This window comes from Aedes aegypti, chromosome 1 (assembly GCF_002204515.2).
Source record: "Aedes aegypti strain LVP_AGWG chromosome 1, AaegL5.0 Primary Assembly, whole genome shotgun sequence".
Classification (NCBI taxonomy): domain Eukaryota; kingdom Metazoa; phylum Arthropoda; class Insecta; order Diptera; family Culicidae; genus Aedes; species Aedes aegypti.
This window is the reverse complement of record NC_035107.1, coordinates 194,457,876-194,473,321: the sequence shown is the minus strand read 5'-3', so window position 1 is coordinate 194,473,321 and position 15,446 is coordinate 194,457,876. Positions and strand designations below refer to the sequence as shown.

The following is a 15,446-nucleotide window of genomic DNA, read 5'->3' as shown; positions in this document are numbered from 1 at the left end:
ACGTTTACTGGACTTGTTGTTTACAAATTTCATGGAAGACTGAAATATACACGGAGAAATCAGACTACCCAAAAAGGTAAGTTCTTTAAACTCAAATTTGGGTAAACTGCATTTAGTTTTTACCCACGGTTGGGTTATTTTGCCTCTCTCACAACAGCAATGTTGTCAAAAACATAGAGAGACGCACCGACCCATTGTCGAAGTTCAATGGAATAAGCCAAATTTGCGTTCTTTCGAGTTTACCTAACATTAAGTTGTTTTAACCCACTACAGAGACTTTTAAAGCTAACGTTGGGTAGATGTTTTTCGCACTGAGTTGTTTTTTTCGCTATTGTCAAGGGAGAACTACCCAACGATAGCTATATGTCAGTTTACCAAAATATGATTATCCCACGGAAGAGCGGAATTGCGTCAAAAGAAGTTAAAGTTGGGTTGAGTTGTGGCTCCGTGATTTATGTACCAAGCTCCATTCGTACCATAAATTAGATTGTTCTTATGACTTTTATTGTGCGCCGTGTGTTGAATCTGTCTGGGATCAGGGCGCACAATAAAAGTCAAAAGTTTTATATCAGGCTCACTGATAGGCTAGGAGAAGTGGATGAACTTGTCATTCATTTTTCTGTCAATTCTTATACAAAATCTACTTTTTCTCTGACATAAATTCACTCTAGGTGAACCACTTCCATTGGCGTATGGACCAATGCACGAGTTCACTAATTTGACGTTTAAGCGGAGCCGAATTCACTCGTTTCCATGGTCACATAAATAACACGGCACCGCTCAAACGCCAAATAATGGACTAATGCATACGCCAATGGAAGTGGTTCACCTAGAGTGAATTTATGTCAGAGAAAAAGTAGATTTTGTATGAGAATTGACAGAAAATTAATGACAAGTTCATCCACTTCTCCTATGAATCCTATGAAATAAATGACATGTTCATCCACTTCTCCAAGCCTATGGACCGGTGCAAGAGTTCACTAATTTGACGTTTGAGCGGTGCCGAATTCACTGGTTTCCATGGTCACATAAATAACACGGCACCGCTAAAACGTCAAATACTAAACCCGTGCATAGGTCCATTGCACAATTGGCCCTTTTGAGGGAATATTCGCAATAATTTATGTCAAACGAGATTATGTCAAAGGGGGATTTTCTTTCATCTTCTCGCGAACCAAAACAGAACGAATGTTTGAAAACAAACAAACCCAAACAGAAATCCGCATCCTAAACCTGTGAAATTTTAATAAGTTTGGAAGCAATGAGCATATCAAATACCGCAATTCAAAAAGAGGCCGAAGTCGCTAAAAATGTGGAAGACTCTGCCGCTGAACATCAAGCCATCGCCGTCCAACCAGCGGAGAAGAGTAAAGCGGACTCGGACAAAATCAGCGAATCTCTAATTACACAGGATCCATCCCTTATGAGCGATATAGTGCGAGCCTTTAGCGCTGCCGGTATCCCGCTGACGAGGATGAACATTCCGGGCCTGCTGGAATATATGCGGGCCAACTTGGACGATCCGGCGGCACCATCATGCGGCGAGCAGCTCAAGGAGTGCTATCATCGGTTCATAAAGTAAGATCGATTATTATACAGTGGGATTCCGTTTTTGGCAAACAAGGTCGAAATTTTCAGTTGCCAAAATCGGAACCCTTATATTTATTTTATTTTTTATTTTTGAATAATATTGGTTTTAACCTGATAGAGACTCGCGAAGAGGAAAAATATCAACGTCATATGCAGCCCAGATTCCCCTCTCACGAAACGTCAAATGCAGCCCACCGTTTTTATGGCTGAAAAAGTGAAAAGTATTGTGTTCAAAGTAAATTGTTATTGAAAACCTCAGTCAGCGGAGCAGTTTTTTCCAAAGTTGCTGATAAATCTAAGCAGAAGATCAATTATTTCTAATGTCTGCTACGTTTGCTGGCATGCAATTTCACTCAAACGGCTATTTATGATTCTATGTGATGCAAACTCAATCATTTTTGCTGAGAGGTTCATGTGAGGATTTGAACAGCTTGCGCATAATTGGTATAAACACAAAGTGGAATAAGAAAAAAACTCAGCAATCACAGAAAAAGAAGACCGTCTTCGCGAGTCTCGTCTCAGGTTTTAACACTTCAGTCGTCGCGCTGTTGTATTTTGTACAACACCGCTGAAAAAACCTCGCTTTTCGTTCACAACAGCAGCGCGGTGGTTCTGACGGTGGCAAACCGCGCGACGACTGGAAGGTTAAGAATGTTATAACAAATCTCCGAACTGTTTAGTTGAATACCTATAAGTAAATGAAAAACCGTATATAGTAGAGAGCCGCCAGTGGGGAATGGGGAATCCAAACTATTTATGGCGCATTTTGAGGAAAATTTAAAGAAACAAGGAGTATTACCGGATAAATGATGGATATGCTTCGACATTTTCAGCGTTATGAAACGGCATGATCTGGCTAGATACAATCAAATATTAAGTTTACCCACGAGGAGGAGAGGGATGGAAAACTACCATTTTTGGATCTACTTGTCACCAGGGAAAAAAGTTCATTTTACAACTTCGAAATCTACAGGAAGCTCACAAACACCTAACGAGTCATGTAGGAGATGACGAATCATTCGTTCCAGCACAAGATGGCAGCGTTTCACCATATGTTTCACAGGATGCAGACTCTATCCCTCAGCGAAAACGGAAAGACCAAGGAACTGAAATATATCTACGAGACGGCAAGGATCAACGGATACAAGGAAAGGACGATAAAAGCGGATTCGGAGTGATTTGACGACACTCACCCCTATCACCGAACCCATGCTATGAAATTTCGGATTTGGTGGGCTATTTGGTGTTTTCCAGCAGAGACAACCAGCTTAAGACTTCTTTAGGCTCTACCAAGGATCCGGTAAGCACACTGAACAAGGCGGGTGTTTACAAAATCAGTTGTTTTCACTGCAACAAGGTCTACGTTGGTCAAACAAAGCGGTTTGTCGATGTTAGATTCAAGGAACACTTTGCGGAAATAGGAAACGCTCAGAAGACGATAGACAAGGGGATGACTCACGATTCCACATCTAAGGTAGCAGAACATGTCTTTTCATAGGGTCATACAATTACGACGGAAATTGGATGTGGCGGAGAGTCTGGAAATTTACAAACAGGTATCTTATCTACGACGCTACTCAACAGAAACCAAGGCAACGGCAATACATGGCTTGATACATGTACCTTACAGCTCTTAAATTTAAAGTTTCTACAAAAGAGGGATGGGATGTACCTAACCCAAGCGAATTAGCTGGCTAGTGGTTACTTGGGAATAGCTCTTAAATTTTAAGTTTCTTAAAAAAAAAGTTTCGGGAATTATGACTATACCTAGTTTAAATGGTTGTCCGAGTTCGCGGTAAACCATTCCGTGGTCAACAATTTTGCGGTGTACCATTTCGCGTTTGTATAGACCGCGAAGTGGATTGCCGCAAAATGTTATACAATCAGTTTGAATATATAATGTCTGCATACGATGGTTTTCCCTCCCCTTGGTTATGCGACCTTGCCGCGATGGGAGGGCATAATCCATTAGCCCATATGATGGAAACCAAAGGCGTAACCTGTAGTGGTGGTATCACATTTTGGCATTTTTTGCTTAAAGCCGCGTCATAATTCATATGGCATAGACGCAATAATATCTCGGATGTGATCCAACGGACATTCTGCGGCATTGATAGAATTGATGCCCATTTCAAATAATGAATCTATTCGAAGTGGACATTAATACTATTGATGACGTTCAGTTTGCCTTTTGCTAACCCGAATGATCCGTAGCCACTCTTACTATTAGCTAGCTAGAAACATCGTTAGGGAATACTTAGGAACTCTTAGGAAAATGATTAGTAGATTCACTGAGTAGAAATAAGTGGCGACAATCTTATTTTAATATGGTTTTTACATTGCCAAAGAAATACCTCTTTTGTATCAACGGTATAAATAATCCAATTCCAGCTTCATTTTCGCAAAATTTAAAAGTAGAAAGTAGGCGTTGTGAAGCAATGCATTTGCCACCGAAAAGTGAATCTTGTAGGAGACTGTAATAAAAGTCTAAGGTAACTTTTCTCGTAAATATTCACTATAAAAATGACTTGACTAAAAGTGACTTTTTTCTTTAAGGACGACAATTGACATTTAAGACTCTAATCTTACGTAAAAGACAGAAGTAATCAGAATAGCACTTGATTGACAAATTATTCAAAACCATTTCGACTAGACAGTATTAGTAATGACACTACTATTTCAAACAAATTCTGATAGAGCTGTTTTTTTTCACAATGCTTCTTTTTCTCAGAAGCAAAGGAATATGGGTACTTTTCAAAAACTACCACGTCACAATACTAATAAAAAACAGTGTTCATGTGGGCGCCATTGCCTAGTCCGTCTGAGTATTGGTCCTGGTAGAGGGGAAACTTGGCAAAAGCCAGACCGAGGGTTCAGCCTTGACAAGTTAAGCTGTCAGGCAGCTCCAACTGAATACCATACAAAAAAAAAATGTCTGCATACGATGGTGTAGTACTTAATTCGGTTTTTTCATCTACTTAGCGGTTGATTACAATCGCTTGCCCTATGGCCTTCGGTGCCGCATTTTCTGCACATCTTACTTCTGTCTGGACCATTGCAGTATGCTCAGCCAGCAAATCGACCAGCCTACCTTGAGTATGCTCAAGTTCTTTGCTTTATTGGCCTCTGCGACCGGCAGCCTGATCGCCGCCACCTGGGTGCCCAGCGAGCCTTTTCTAAGGGGGCCTTGCTGGCTACGTCGATGTCATACTGCACTTTGAGGGCAGCCGAGACCTCTGCTGCATCGTTGATGACGAATATTTATTTATTTATTTCGTCAACCGACGTAGACTAGTACATGTTACGTTACAATGTTGTTATTTTTGTTTTATTTCTTAATGCTAGTATAAAATACGAAATTTATAAAAATATTGAAAAAAAAAATGTAGTGTTAGTAATGTAAAGCTCATTTAATTTTATTTTATGTGTTGCGATTTCGAATGGATTTGAAGTATGTTTTTAGATTTTGCCGGTGACCTCATCCAGATTTTTACACTGAAGAGTCGCTTCTGCAGTCAGGGATCTTACATCAACCTCGTCGCCAAGTACTTCTTGTGTTTATAGATTGCACCCTTTTGCTTGGCGTCCTTCTTTAAGACTAGGGTCATTTCACCAATCCTAGTCCGCCTTATGCTCCGCACATCTGCGCTCAATGGCGATAACTTATCCGTGCTTCGCATCACCTTCAGAACCTTGGCGTATTTCGCTTCCTCCATTTTGATAACAAGAGCCTCGCTTAAATTCCTATGTTTCGCTGTTTTCGGTTTAACATTCTCCTTGGGCTCCGTTTTCGGTTTTCTCTTTTCTTTCTTTTTTCCGACTCGTATCCACGGGTTGTTGTTGCCTTGCGCCCGTGGTTCCTGTGGGTGCACCGCCTGGAAGGTCCTCTCTTGCATCGCGTATCGAATAATATCATCAGATATATTTGCGTTGCCTGTGAAGGAAAATACTTCGGTCTGACACGACTTAAGGTCTCTTTTGCCTTCTACCTTGCCAAGTTGTTCCTTGGTTTTGTCGTAGTCTTGCTTTGCAGTTAAGACTGATTGTCACAATTTCAGTAGACTTGTTTTCAAGTCTTTGCTGATATTGCTTTTGCTCATAACAAACTCGATGATGACATCGAGTTGCTCAGCGGCTACCTGCATTTTCGGGAGGTACTCCTTATTGTTATGCATGGTCTCGATTAGTCGAGTGAGTGAGCCGTAACACTATGTAAGACCCCCTCCCTCCCCCAGTTGCGTTACGTAACATTTGAACGGTCCCTAATTGGGGCCGTATTGACATTGGTCCCAACGTACTCGAAGCACTCCTACTCGTAGTTCAATGCCTTGTCCGTTTGTATCGCGACTAGTATGCCATAATCAGGATCTTACTGGCATCAATCCTGGAGTGCCGGTTGACAGATTTTCATTGTGTAATGATTAGTGCTTCTAGAGACCGAGAATACCTCTGCATTTTCACAATTTGTTTTGTTAAATAAATCAATGTCCAAACGAGATTTCCCTTACCTTAAGAAAGTCTTCACCATTGACAATGTGTTAAAAGAGTGTACTTTTTCTTCATTGCAGCGAGGAACTTGATTCGCCACCGTTTTGTTCGGTGACAGATTGCAGCACTTCCTTCGCGGATAGACGAACTATATTCAGCTTTCCGGACTGCAAGGAGTCGATCAAACTTTGGAAGCAAGCTCTCCGCTTAAAATATCGAGGCCGTCTCAGCCGAGGCCGACTCAACCGAGGCGGAGGGGTTTGTGAGTTACATTTTGACGAAGATTTTCTGATACGCGAAGCGGATAAATCTCGAGTAACACTGATGCCTGGGGCAGTCCCAAAAAACTCGAAGGAACAACCGTCGATCGATACACCGGACAATAACCATTGCCGAATGTGCGGCACATCGATAAAGTATTACATGCAGCACACCGTTACTGAGCTGCAAACGGATCAGCATCTGAGACCGGTCCTGGACTTGTGCCTGGAGCTCAACGACTCCATACATCAACTGCTTCCGGTGACGGTTTGTGATGGATGCGCCAACATGATCCAGTTCATCGGAGGATTCGCCAAGAATTGCTGGGATGCCCAGCAAAAGCTACTACAGCGCTATGCCGGCGTGGCAGGCCGAAAAGTTGAGCCATGGAACAGGGTGTACCAGTATGTGGAGAATGAAGAGGTAAGTTGATAGGATAAGGAATGCAGGATTGGTAGCAGGTCATTTTTCAGAGACTTGGTCACCATTTATATGCAAGTTACTATTACTATATTTTTAGAGATATTCTTGGTCTCTAGAAGCAACAATCATTACATACCAACATTCCTTCATCATCCCACCACTGCCTGTAAGGCGCCGTTATTGATCAATGGTCTATAAAGCCCAAATTTTTAACACACATACTCGCCAGTGTGCTTAATGTTAAACCAACCATGGAAATGTTAAAAAATCGGAACAAGGAATTTATACAATTTTAATTTTATTCAAGGTAATCCAAGCAGAAGCATCGAAAGAATCTAATCCTTCTGAGGTTCTAAAGATTACTGAGGAGCAACTCATCACCGAAAGCTCGAACGGTACTGAAAGTGCACGTGTCGTAGAAGCACCAATCGAAACTTGCTCCATTGAAACCCAGATTATCGAGGACAAAGAAACACCGAAACCTATCTTGGTGAAAGAGGAACCGTTAGAGAAGAAAATCCCAGTCATCATTGCAGCAAGCAACGATGAAAATGATGATCGCGAATTGAACAAACAAGATCCACCGCCAGAGAAAAAGCCTCGTCGAAGCAAGGAAGCAGATTCTAATACTTCCAGCGAACAAGTTGAAAAGTTCACATGCAAAATATGTCTACATCAGTTCAACAAACAAACGGAGCTCGTCATACACAATCGGAAGCACGTTCGCGAGCAGAGAGACGTGAAACCGGATGTACTGCTCAGCGGGTGGTTCCTCGACGCCATTAAGTGTCTCCAGTGCAGGAAGACGTTTCCAACATCGGAAGAGCTGAAGGCCCACACGAGCAAGGAGCACAAATGCGACGCGTACTGTCCGATATGCGGCATGAGGTTCAGGTAAGCTGTAACACTTCTACTTACCTATAAAACAATTTTACAATTTGCAACCCAAACGAAGCACATGGTTGCAGGTAGAGATAGAGGGAGACCTAGTGGAGTTAGTACTGAGGTAGTGTTTTATGGGAATATGTTTGAAGTTGTTGAAGAACTTGTTTAAAAATTTTCAGCATTGCTTCATTTCGTTTTTATTGTTACTTATAATAGTAAGCAGAATTGTGATCCAAAAGTCTCAAATAATGGTGTCAAGTTAATAGATTCTCAAACGAATGATTCCTTCATCTAATTCATAGGTTCCCAAACTATTTGGTTGCGCGACCCACCTAGCCAATAAGCATATTCCTTGCGACCCACCAGAGGAACATTCTTCAGAGACAAGTTTTGTACTGAAGCTTCTGAGGTCACTTATTACTTTGTTCGGGATGGGATTTGATAACAAGACGTAATTGACATTGGCAAACACTATGCATGATTTAAGTTAAATCTATTTGTTAACTTGCAACTGCTCGTTACAAGATTAAAATATTAACATATAAAACAACATGCATTGTTTGAATGTCTCGACATCTATCAAAATTCCATATAGAACTGTTTATTGCTTATTTCTTTCACTACTGAACTGCGAAGTGCGGCTTCATAAGTGCGAAATTGGGAATAAAAGTGCGGGATTGCATCGAATCATGTTGATGTCTTCAGAGCACTTATTATTTGGACTGTGAGGAACAACCCCGCTGAAGACACCTTCTTGACTCGATGCAATTGCGCACTTTTATTAGCATTCCCGCACTTGTAAAAATTTCTGCGACAGTCCAGTGGTGAAAAAAATGCGCAATATCTTCTTGCAGAACTTTCCAAATTAAGTCAAATCTCCACGAGTAGATGTCCATTGCTCGATATTCACTCACGGAATCAATGTTTCGATTATAATCGATGTCGCATTAACTCAGATTTTTTTGGGCCCTGAAAGTTTAAAAATATTCTGTCGGAGAAAATTGAATATTTTCAAATTTAATGGTTATTTTAAATACTCAATTCAAGAAACAATCAATTTTGTAGCTAAAACAGTACCATACAAAATGTGTAGAAAATTTTCTACAATCTAATTTGTTAAAACAAATTCGGTCGTAGAAAATTTTCCATACATACCATCATGGAATGTCTGAAAACTCAGTGCAGTGCCAAAAACATGCGTGCCACTCAGAAATTGATTGTGTGTCTCCCATTCTTTGCGAGTAAACTCAAAGCAAGGCGCAGGAGACAATTTGTTTTTGTGCGAGACAAAGCAAAGCACAATCTCTACTCTTTCAGTCTTTTTCGTGAAAGCACAAAATCCACTCTAGAATAATTTCAACAAAGTATGCTTTGAAAGCGGACAAGCTTAATAAGTGCTTTGCAAAAACTTATTGTTGTGGATCTTGACATATTTGGTAAAGCCAGAAACATAAGTTGGTGACGAATTATGTTCAACGTGTTTAAGAGTTGTGACAGTCACATATTAATGAAATGAATTCAAGTGAATTTGTTTACGCGTGTACGAAACGCAAAGAGTGAAAATGAGACAACTCGATACCATGCATCCCAAAGCACATTGCGTGTCAGCACAGCCAGGGTGCAGTCCAGAGAAAAATACTCCTGCACGTCTCTTTCGAATTTTGGGTGCTATCTCGCAGCAGCGCGTGTAGCACCGAAAGAGATTTGAGTCGCACCCCATCCCTGCATACCATACAAGCATTCTTCCTACCTTAAAATCTTAGCCGAAATGCTATACGTTTTCGTAGAAATATCGGAGGGACATGAAGGTTTGATAATAACTGAGATTTTGAAACCGTCAACCATACTAAAAATCATGAGTATTATGATGTTCCTCTCAAACAGCTTCCCTAAAAATATTTGTTTCATTACTTGACTAGGGTCTATTTTTTGATAATTATTCAAAGTTTTAGTCTCAGATCTTGGCCTTAGAATTATAGTTTTGATAGTGCCGACTGACCCAGATAGCCGTAGCGGTAAACGCGCAGCTATTCAGCAAGACCAAGCTGAGGGTCGTGGGTTCGAATCCCACCGGTCGAGGATCTTTTCGGGTTGGAAATTTTCTCGACTTCCCAGGGCATAGAGTATCTTCGTACCTGCCACACGATATACGCATGCAAAAATGGTCATGGCATAGTAAGCTCTCAGTTAATAACTGTGGAAGTGCTCATAAGAACACTAAGCTGAGAAGCAGGCTCTGTCCCAGTGGGGACGTAACGCCAGAAAGAAAGAAGAAGAAGAAGTGCCGACTGACCCAATGCCTGATCACTGGATGAAACAATTTTAGTGATTAGGTAAGAATATAATGAATAAGTTCCAACCAGTGGCCAAAGTTTTAGGAAATTTTAAAAAACTTTGGAAATAAATTAATGTTTTTGATTTTTTTTTCGCGACCCACAGTTTGGGAAACTATGATCTAATCTAGCTATTTAATTTGGTATACTTTCAGAAACAACGATGTTCTGGAGCAACACAGGAAACGTGCCAAGCGGTGCTTGAAAAATCCAGACGAACCTAGCAAGACCCGATAAACCCGGAACGAACATTCCCATTTGCATTTACATTCCCCATGTATGGCTAAGTTCTCATATCTTCCATTGGTATCAAACTTTGGCCATCGTTTTCTACCTTAGCGCGATGTTACGGAAGTTTTATTAGCAAATAAATCGAAAAGTCTTCTACTCACCTCCTTGTTGTTACGAATTTCTCCCGCCATCACTGCCAATTTATCCACTGTATCCTCCGGGGGGAAGCATCATGTTCGGAGCTGCACTTGCAGCGTACACGAATCCCGGTGGATAATGGACACGTTCCAGGTGAGCCGTAGGCACCGGGTGTTGATATTGTAGTGGCTGGGGCTGATGGTGTTGTTGGTGTTGCTGTTGGATCGAATGCGACTGGGACGACTCGGACGAGAGCATAGAATCGTGACTGGGTTCCAACACGTGCGGTGTGACGTTCGTGACCGGATGGGGACCGGAACTGGGTTGTTGGGAGTGCAATTGGGTGTTAGCAGCGTTCTGCTGAGTAGTAATGGAAGCTACCGCTGCGGCAGTGGAATCTGCTTCCGGTTTGATGGCTGAGCCCTTGCGGGATCTGTTGCTAGTTTTGTAGAGTTTGACACCCTTGAACTCCATGCCATGCTCGCGGATTTTATGCTGCGTCAGCATGTAGTTGAACCTGGGAATGAAAAATGGAAATGCTGGTTGAAGATTTTTTTCGAATATGTTTAGATTTGGCGTGACATAATTTGTATACAATCTCTTGGTAAAAAATAAGCGGGTAACGTTAGGCATTGGAAAATGTCCGTAAAACTTATAACTTCGTGAACAGACATTGTAGAATTCGTTCTCAATGGATCAATGCATGCGTTCATTCTTTGACGTTTTAGCGGTGCCTTATTATTTATGTTACCATGGGAACGAGTGAATTCGGCACCGCTCAAACGTAAAAATAGTGAACTCTTGTACTGGTCCATGGACCTGTGCACGAGTTCATGATTTTGACGTTTGAGCGGTGCCGAATTCACTTGTTGCCATGGTCACGTATATAACACTTCACCGCTTAAACGTCAGATAGTGAACTCTGTTTGACGTTTGAGCGGTGCCGTGTTATTTACGTGACCATGGCAACGAGTGAATTCGGCACCGCTCAAACGTCAAATTAGTGAACTCGTGCATGGACCGATGCACGAGTTCATTCGTTGACGTTTGAGCGGTGCCGTGTTATTTATGTGACCATAGTAACCGGTGAATTTGGCACCGCTCAAACGTCAGATTAGTGAACTCGTGCATCGGTCCATTGGTCCATGAACCGATGCACCTGAGTTCACTAATTTAACGCCTGAGCGGTGCCGAATTCACTCGTTGCCATGGTCACGTAAATAACACGGCACCGCTCAAACGTCAAACAGTGAACTCGTGCATCGGTCTATTTTGAGGTTCATATTTAGCAAAATTGTTAAGGACGTTTATGGTCTCAAAATAGTGATATGAATATCATGGAATTTTGTTGCACAGAGGAGTAATTAGATCAGATTATTAGGCGAAACTGTGAATACATTTTAACTAAAATTCAATTCCTCAATCATCCTTAATTCTCAATTAATATAAAATAGTTGTACCAGCTTTTTAGCGTTGGCGCCATTCCTCTGAAACCGTTGCGACCCATTGAAAGCCCATAGGCAAATTCCGGCGTGTATTTTCTTTGAAGAAAAGAAAATTTTCTTGCTGGTGGATTATGGAAGAAAATTTCTTTTCTTCGAAGAAAATGTGCGCCGGAATTCACCTGCTGCTGGCTACCTGCTGCTTAAGCTACACTCAAAATAATCCAAATGTCATTGTTACGTGAAAACATACGTGATTTTTTTCCATCGCACTTTTCCCGTAGCTCTTACGTGAATCATAGGTAGCCCAGAATGAACGCATGAACTTTTGAACTTCGTCCATTCCACCGGCGCTACAAGTAAGAGCTAAGTGGATTTTCCGGTAGCCTTTACGAAGCGTTTCAATAGGACCTAGATGGTTTTGCATTAAATTTAACTGTAATAAAGATCAATCTTATTTCTAATAGGCTTTGGAAGAAAACTAATTCCCAATTGGAAAATGTAAACAAACTTAAAAGATTGTGATATTTTTATTGTCAATCTGAGCATTTTGAATTCTGTTTCCCCAATTTTGTGAGTTTGGTCTGTCTTGTTGTAGCCTTCGCGAGCTGTAATTAATAGATGTTATAAATCAGGTATAAAATATGAAGTAATGCAGGGACTCTTCGGTATTCAAAGCATATTTACCTTGAAATCAATCTTACACAGGATTTAAAGCAGCAGCAGCTTCTGTAGTTCTTCTAAAATCAAGCGGGCGCCATCTTAGGATTTGAGCTCAACACCGAATGTACGTATAATATGCAGATGTCAAAATGAACCTAGGCACCTACGTGAATTTCACGTAAGTGCGATAGGTAAACTCAGTGAAAATTACCGAGTCACTATTTGGTGGTTATGAATGGTTTAGTGATCTTTATCTTGGTCAGGTGAAGTGGAGGTAAAATGAATTTGGAATGAGCTACGTGATTTTTCACGTAGCAATGACGTTTGGATTTTTTTGAGTGTACCCAAGTACAAACGATGTTTTAATTTTGCACAGTACAGTAATTTCAGTCTTATCTTGTTAATGGTATAGGCAACATATATGTTAAGAGATATCTTATTTATATGTCATAACATGATTTGATATGAAGCCATTTGACTTAATTACATGAAACACTGAGTGGTCATTTGGTATAATGCCCATTAAGCCTGAGTAAAATTCGACCATATTTATGCTACTTCTGTTCAAACAGGTTCTTCATAGTATGCCAAATGGCCATTACATACAGCGCAAGAATATTTTGAACAGAATAGTGATGAATTGTATATTTTGCGTTCCTGCACTATGATACTTCATTTGTAAATGAAATTCGAAATACCTACTCTAACTACTCTACTCATACTCTTCCTATGTATTTAAAGTCCTCACTGGGAAAGAGCCTGCTTCTCAGCTTAGTTTTCTTATGAGCATTTCCACAGTTATTAACTGGTAGCATCCTTTGCCAGAGTTTCCATTTTTGCATTCGTATATCGTGTGGCAGGTACGATTATACTCTATGCCCAGGGAAGTCAAGGAAATTCCAATTACGAAAAGATCCTGGACCGACCGGGAATCGAATCCAGACACCTTCAGCATGGCTTTGCTTTATCGCCGCGGACTCTAACCACTCGGCTAAAGAAGGCCCCATTATGTAACCAAAAATAATACTGAACAATTTTCAACGGCTAGAAATTTGTTAAGAAAGAACTTCAAGAACAATGATAGCATCTTAGGATTCGCTGAAAATGTTATTGGCATACAATCTCAATGAAAATCTACAAAAAAAAATCTTACTAAAAATCTGGCCAGAGACTTTGAGTAAACTTCTAGAAAAAATAGCATGAATACCATTGATTTTCTAAATCTCACATTAAAAAAGTGAGCAATTCTTTAAGAAGAGTTTTTTTTTAACACGATATTTGGGGGGTTAAAGAACACTGATGTTTACCTGTATCCCGCGCCGCAAATCTCGCACGTAATCCGGTCACCAGTGTGCTTCATTACGTGCAGCCGCAGCTGGTTCGGCAGCAGGAACGCCTTCCCGCAGTAGGTGCACTTGTGCTTCAGCGAGCTTTCGTCGGAATGTTTGTTCTTCATGTGCCGCTGCAAGCCCTTCCGCCAGGCGCACTTGATGCCGCAGATGTTGCACACGAACGTTTTCTTCTCGTGCAGCGACTCGATGTGCATCTGGAGCTCCCGCCGGATGTAGTACTCCTTGCCGCAGATGTTGCACACGTAATCTTTCTTCTCGCTGTGGATTTTCAGGTGCGATGTGAAGTTTCCTTTGTGGACCAAAATCTTGCCACAGATCGGGCATATTCGACTGGACTCGCCGGGACCGGTTGAAGCTTTGCGCGATTTTCTCTGGGCTGGAGGAGCCTTTTTCCGTTCTTTCTTCTCCGCGGTCGGGAACTCATCTACGACGTCTAGTGTTCCCAAGTCTTCCCGGATTTTGATTGTCTGCTTCTGCTTTGGACCGGACTTTTTCTTCTGGGGCATTCGTTTGGCAAGAGGCTCGTCATCTGAGTCGGGGTCCGAGTCGCTATATGAGCTAACGCTAGAAGTAATGTTAAAATCGGGAGATTTATTTATGTCTTCATTGGATCTATGATCGTGTTCTTTGTACTCCTCATCTGAATCAGACGTATCAGGACCCGATCCTCGCTCGTCATCCATCGTGGGGAAATCGTGATCGTTTTCTTCGTTGTGTTCCGAAAGTGTCTCATCCTTTACTTCAGTCATTTTCGAATCTTCAACCACTTCCACCAGATATTCTGTCTCGTACTGATCTTCCTGTATCTCCTCAAACGATTCTTCAACTTTCTCCTGTTTCAAATTCACATTGTCCAACATCTGGCAATCCGGTTCTACCTTTAGCGCTTCGTTTTGGCTGAATATTGTGTCCAGCTTCCGCTGAACTTCTTCGCACGTTTTCGCAAACTCCACAAAAGATTCCGCCGATTCCATACAAGTGATGCAAACTCCCCGCGGAAGATCATCCCTCTCATAAAACTGCCCGAGACAAAACTTCAGCACCTCTTCGCCGTCCTTTAGGTGCTCCAACTGATACTCTAGCGATCGCTTTTCCCGCCTTCCACACAGCCGACAGAAAGCCCTCGGATTGAACTCGGTCTTCACTTCCCGGGGTCGTCCCCTCCCATCGATTCTCTGCTTGGCCAGCTCTTCCGGTGTCGGTTCTATCAGATTAAGTGTCGGCCAAGCGTCCGGGAACAACCGTGGCATCTTGTAACTCCTATCAATGTACCGCTCCTCGAAGTGCTTCTCACAAACCCGCGTATTCTTCGGAATGGTTTTGTTCTTCCGGTGGCTGGACCACTCCGATTCACTCCACCAGCGCTGCAATCCGTCGGATTTGTACGCGCTCAGAAACGTTACTTCCCCTGCCTGCGACGGGCAGCCCGGGATGAAGCAGATCCGGCGATAGCTCGGCTTCTGCATTACTGCAGCCGTTTATTTTCACTGGATGATATAGAAAAAATACAAAATTTTGCACTACTTTTACACAAAAATCGGGAAAATAACAAAAATTGCATCAAAATTTGCGCTTGTTTATATTTTCGATCCGTGACGGACGACGAGACGTTGCTATAAAATCTGTCACTAACGAGCACG

The 15,446-nt window shown here is 41.7% G+C and overlaps 2 protein-coding genes across 3 annotated transcripts; one reads left to right on the top strand and one right to left on the bottom strand.

Moving 5' to 3' along the window:
- The first annotated feature begins 1,152 nt into the window (after nucleotides 1-1,152).
- Nucleotides 1,153-10,371, top strand: LOC5567801. The gene is made up of 4 exons (XM_001657654.2): nucleotides 1,153-1,578; nucleotides 6,159-6,762; nucleotides 7,070-7,656; nucleotides 10,136-10,371. The coding sequence occupies exons 1-4, from the start codon at nucleotides 1,262-1,264 to the stop codon at nucleotides 10,215-10,217; spliced, it is 1,590 nt and encodes a 529-aa protein (XP_001657704.2). The 5' UTR covers nucleotides 1,153-1,261; the 3' UTR covers nucleotides 10,218-10,371.
- On the bottom strand, nucleotides 10,307-15,435 carry LOC5567802 (zinc finger protein 41). 2 transcript variants are annotated; one of them, XM_021856376.1, is made up of 3 exons: nucleotides 14,440-15,435; nucleotides 13,762-14,370; nucleotides 10,307-10,866 (listed from the first exon to the last, which is right to left on the bottom strand). In XM_021856376.1, the coding sequence occupies exons 1-3, from the start codon at nucleotides 15,270-15,272 to the stop codon at nucleotides 10,413-10,415; spliced, it is 1,896 nt and encodes a 631-aa protein (XP_021712068.1). In that variant the 5' UTR covers nucleotides 15,273-15,435; the 3' UTR covers nucleotides 10,307-10,412. The 2 variants fall into 2 exon arrangements, with proteins under 2 accessions (XP_021712068.1, XP_001657705.1); XM_001657655.2 differs by having other exon boundaries at nucleotides 13,762-15,435.
- Nucleotides 15,436-15,446: the final 11 nt, after the last annotated feature.

Coding starts and splice junctions, on each gene's coding strand:
- LOC5567801 (XM_001657654.2), top strand. CDS start 1,262: ATGAGCATATCAAATACCGCAATTCAAAAAGAGGCCGAAGTCGCTAAA. Junction 6,763..7,069: donor AGTATGTGGAGAATGAAGAG/GTAAGTTGATAG, acceptor ATTTTATTCAAG/GTAATCCAAGCAGAAGCATC. Junction 7,657..10,135: donor ATATGCGGCATGAGGTTCAG/GTAAGCTGTAAC, acceptor GTATACTTTCAG/AAACAACGATGTTCTGGAGC.
- LOC5567802 (XM_001657655.2), bottom strand. CDS start 15,272: ATGCAGAAGCCGAGCTATCGCCGGATCTGCTTCATCCCGGGCTGCCCG. Junction 10,867..13,761: donor ATTTGCGGCGCGGGATACAG/GTAAACATCAGT, acceptor TTTCATTCCCAG/GTTCAACTACATGCTGACGC.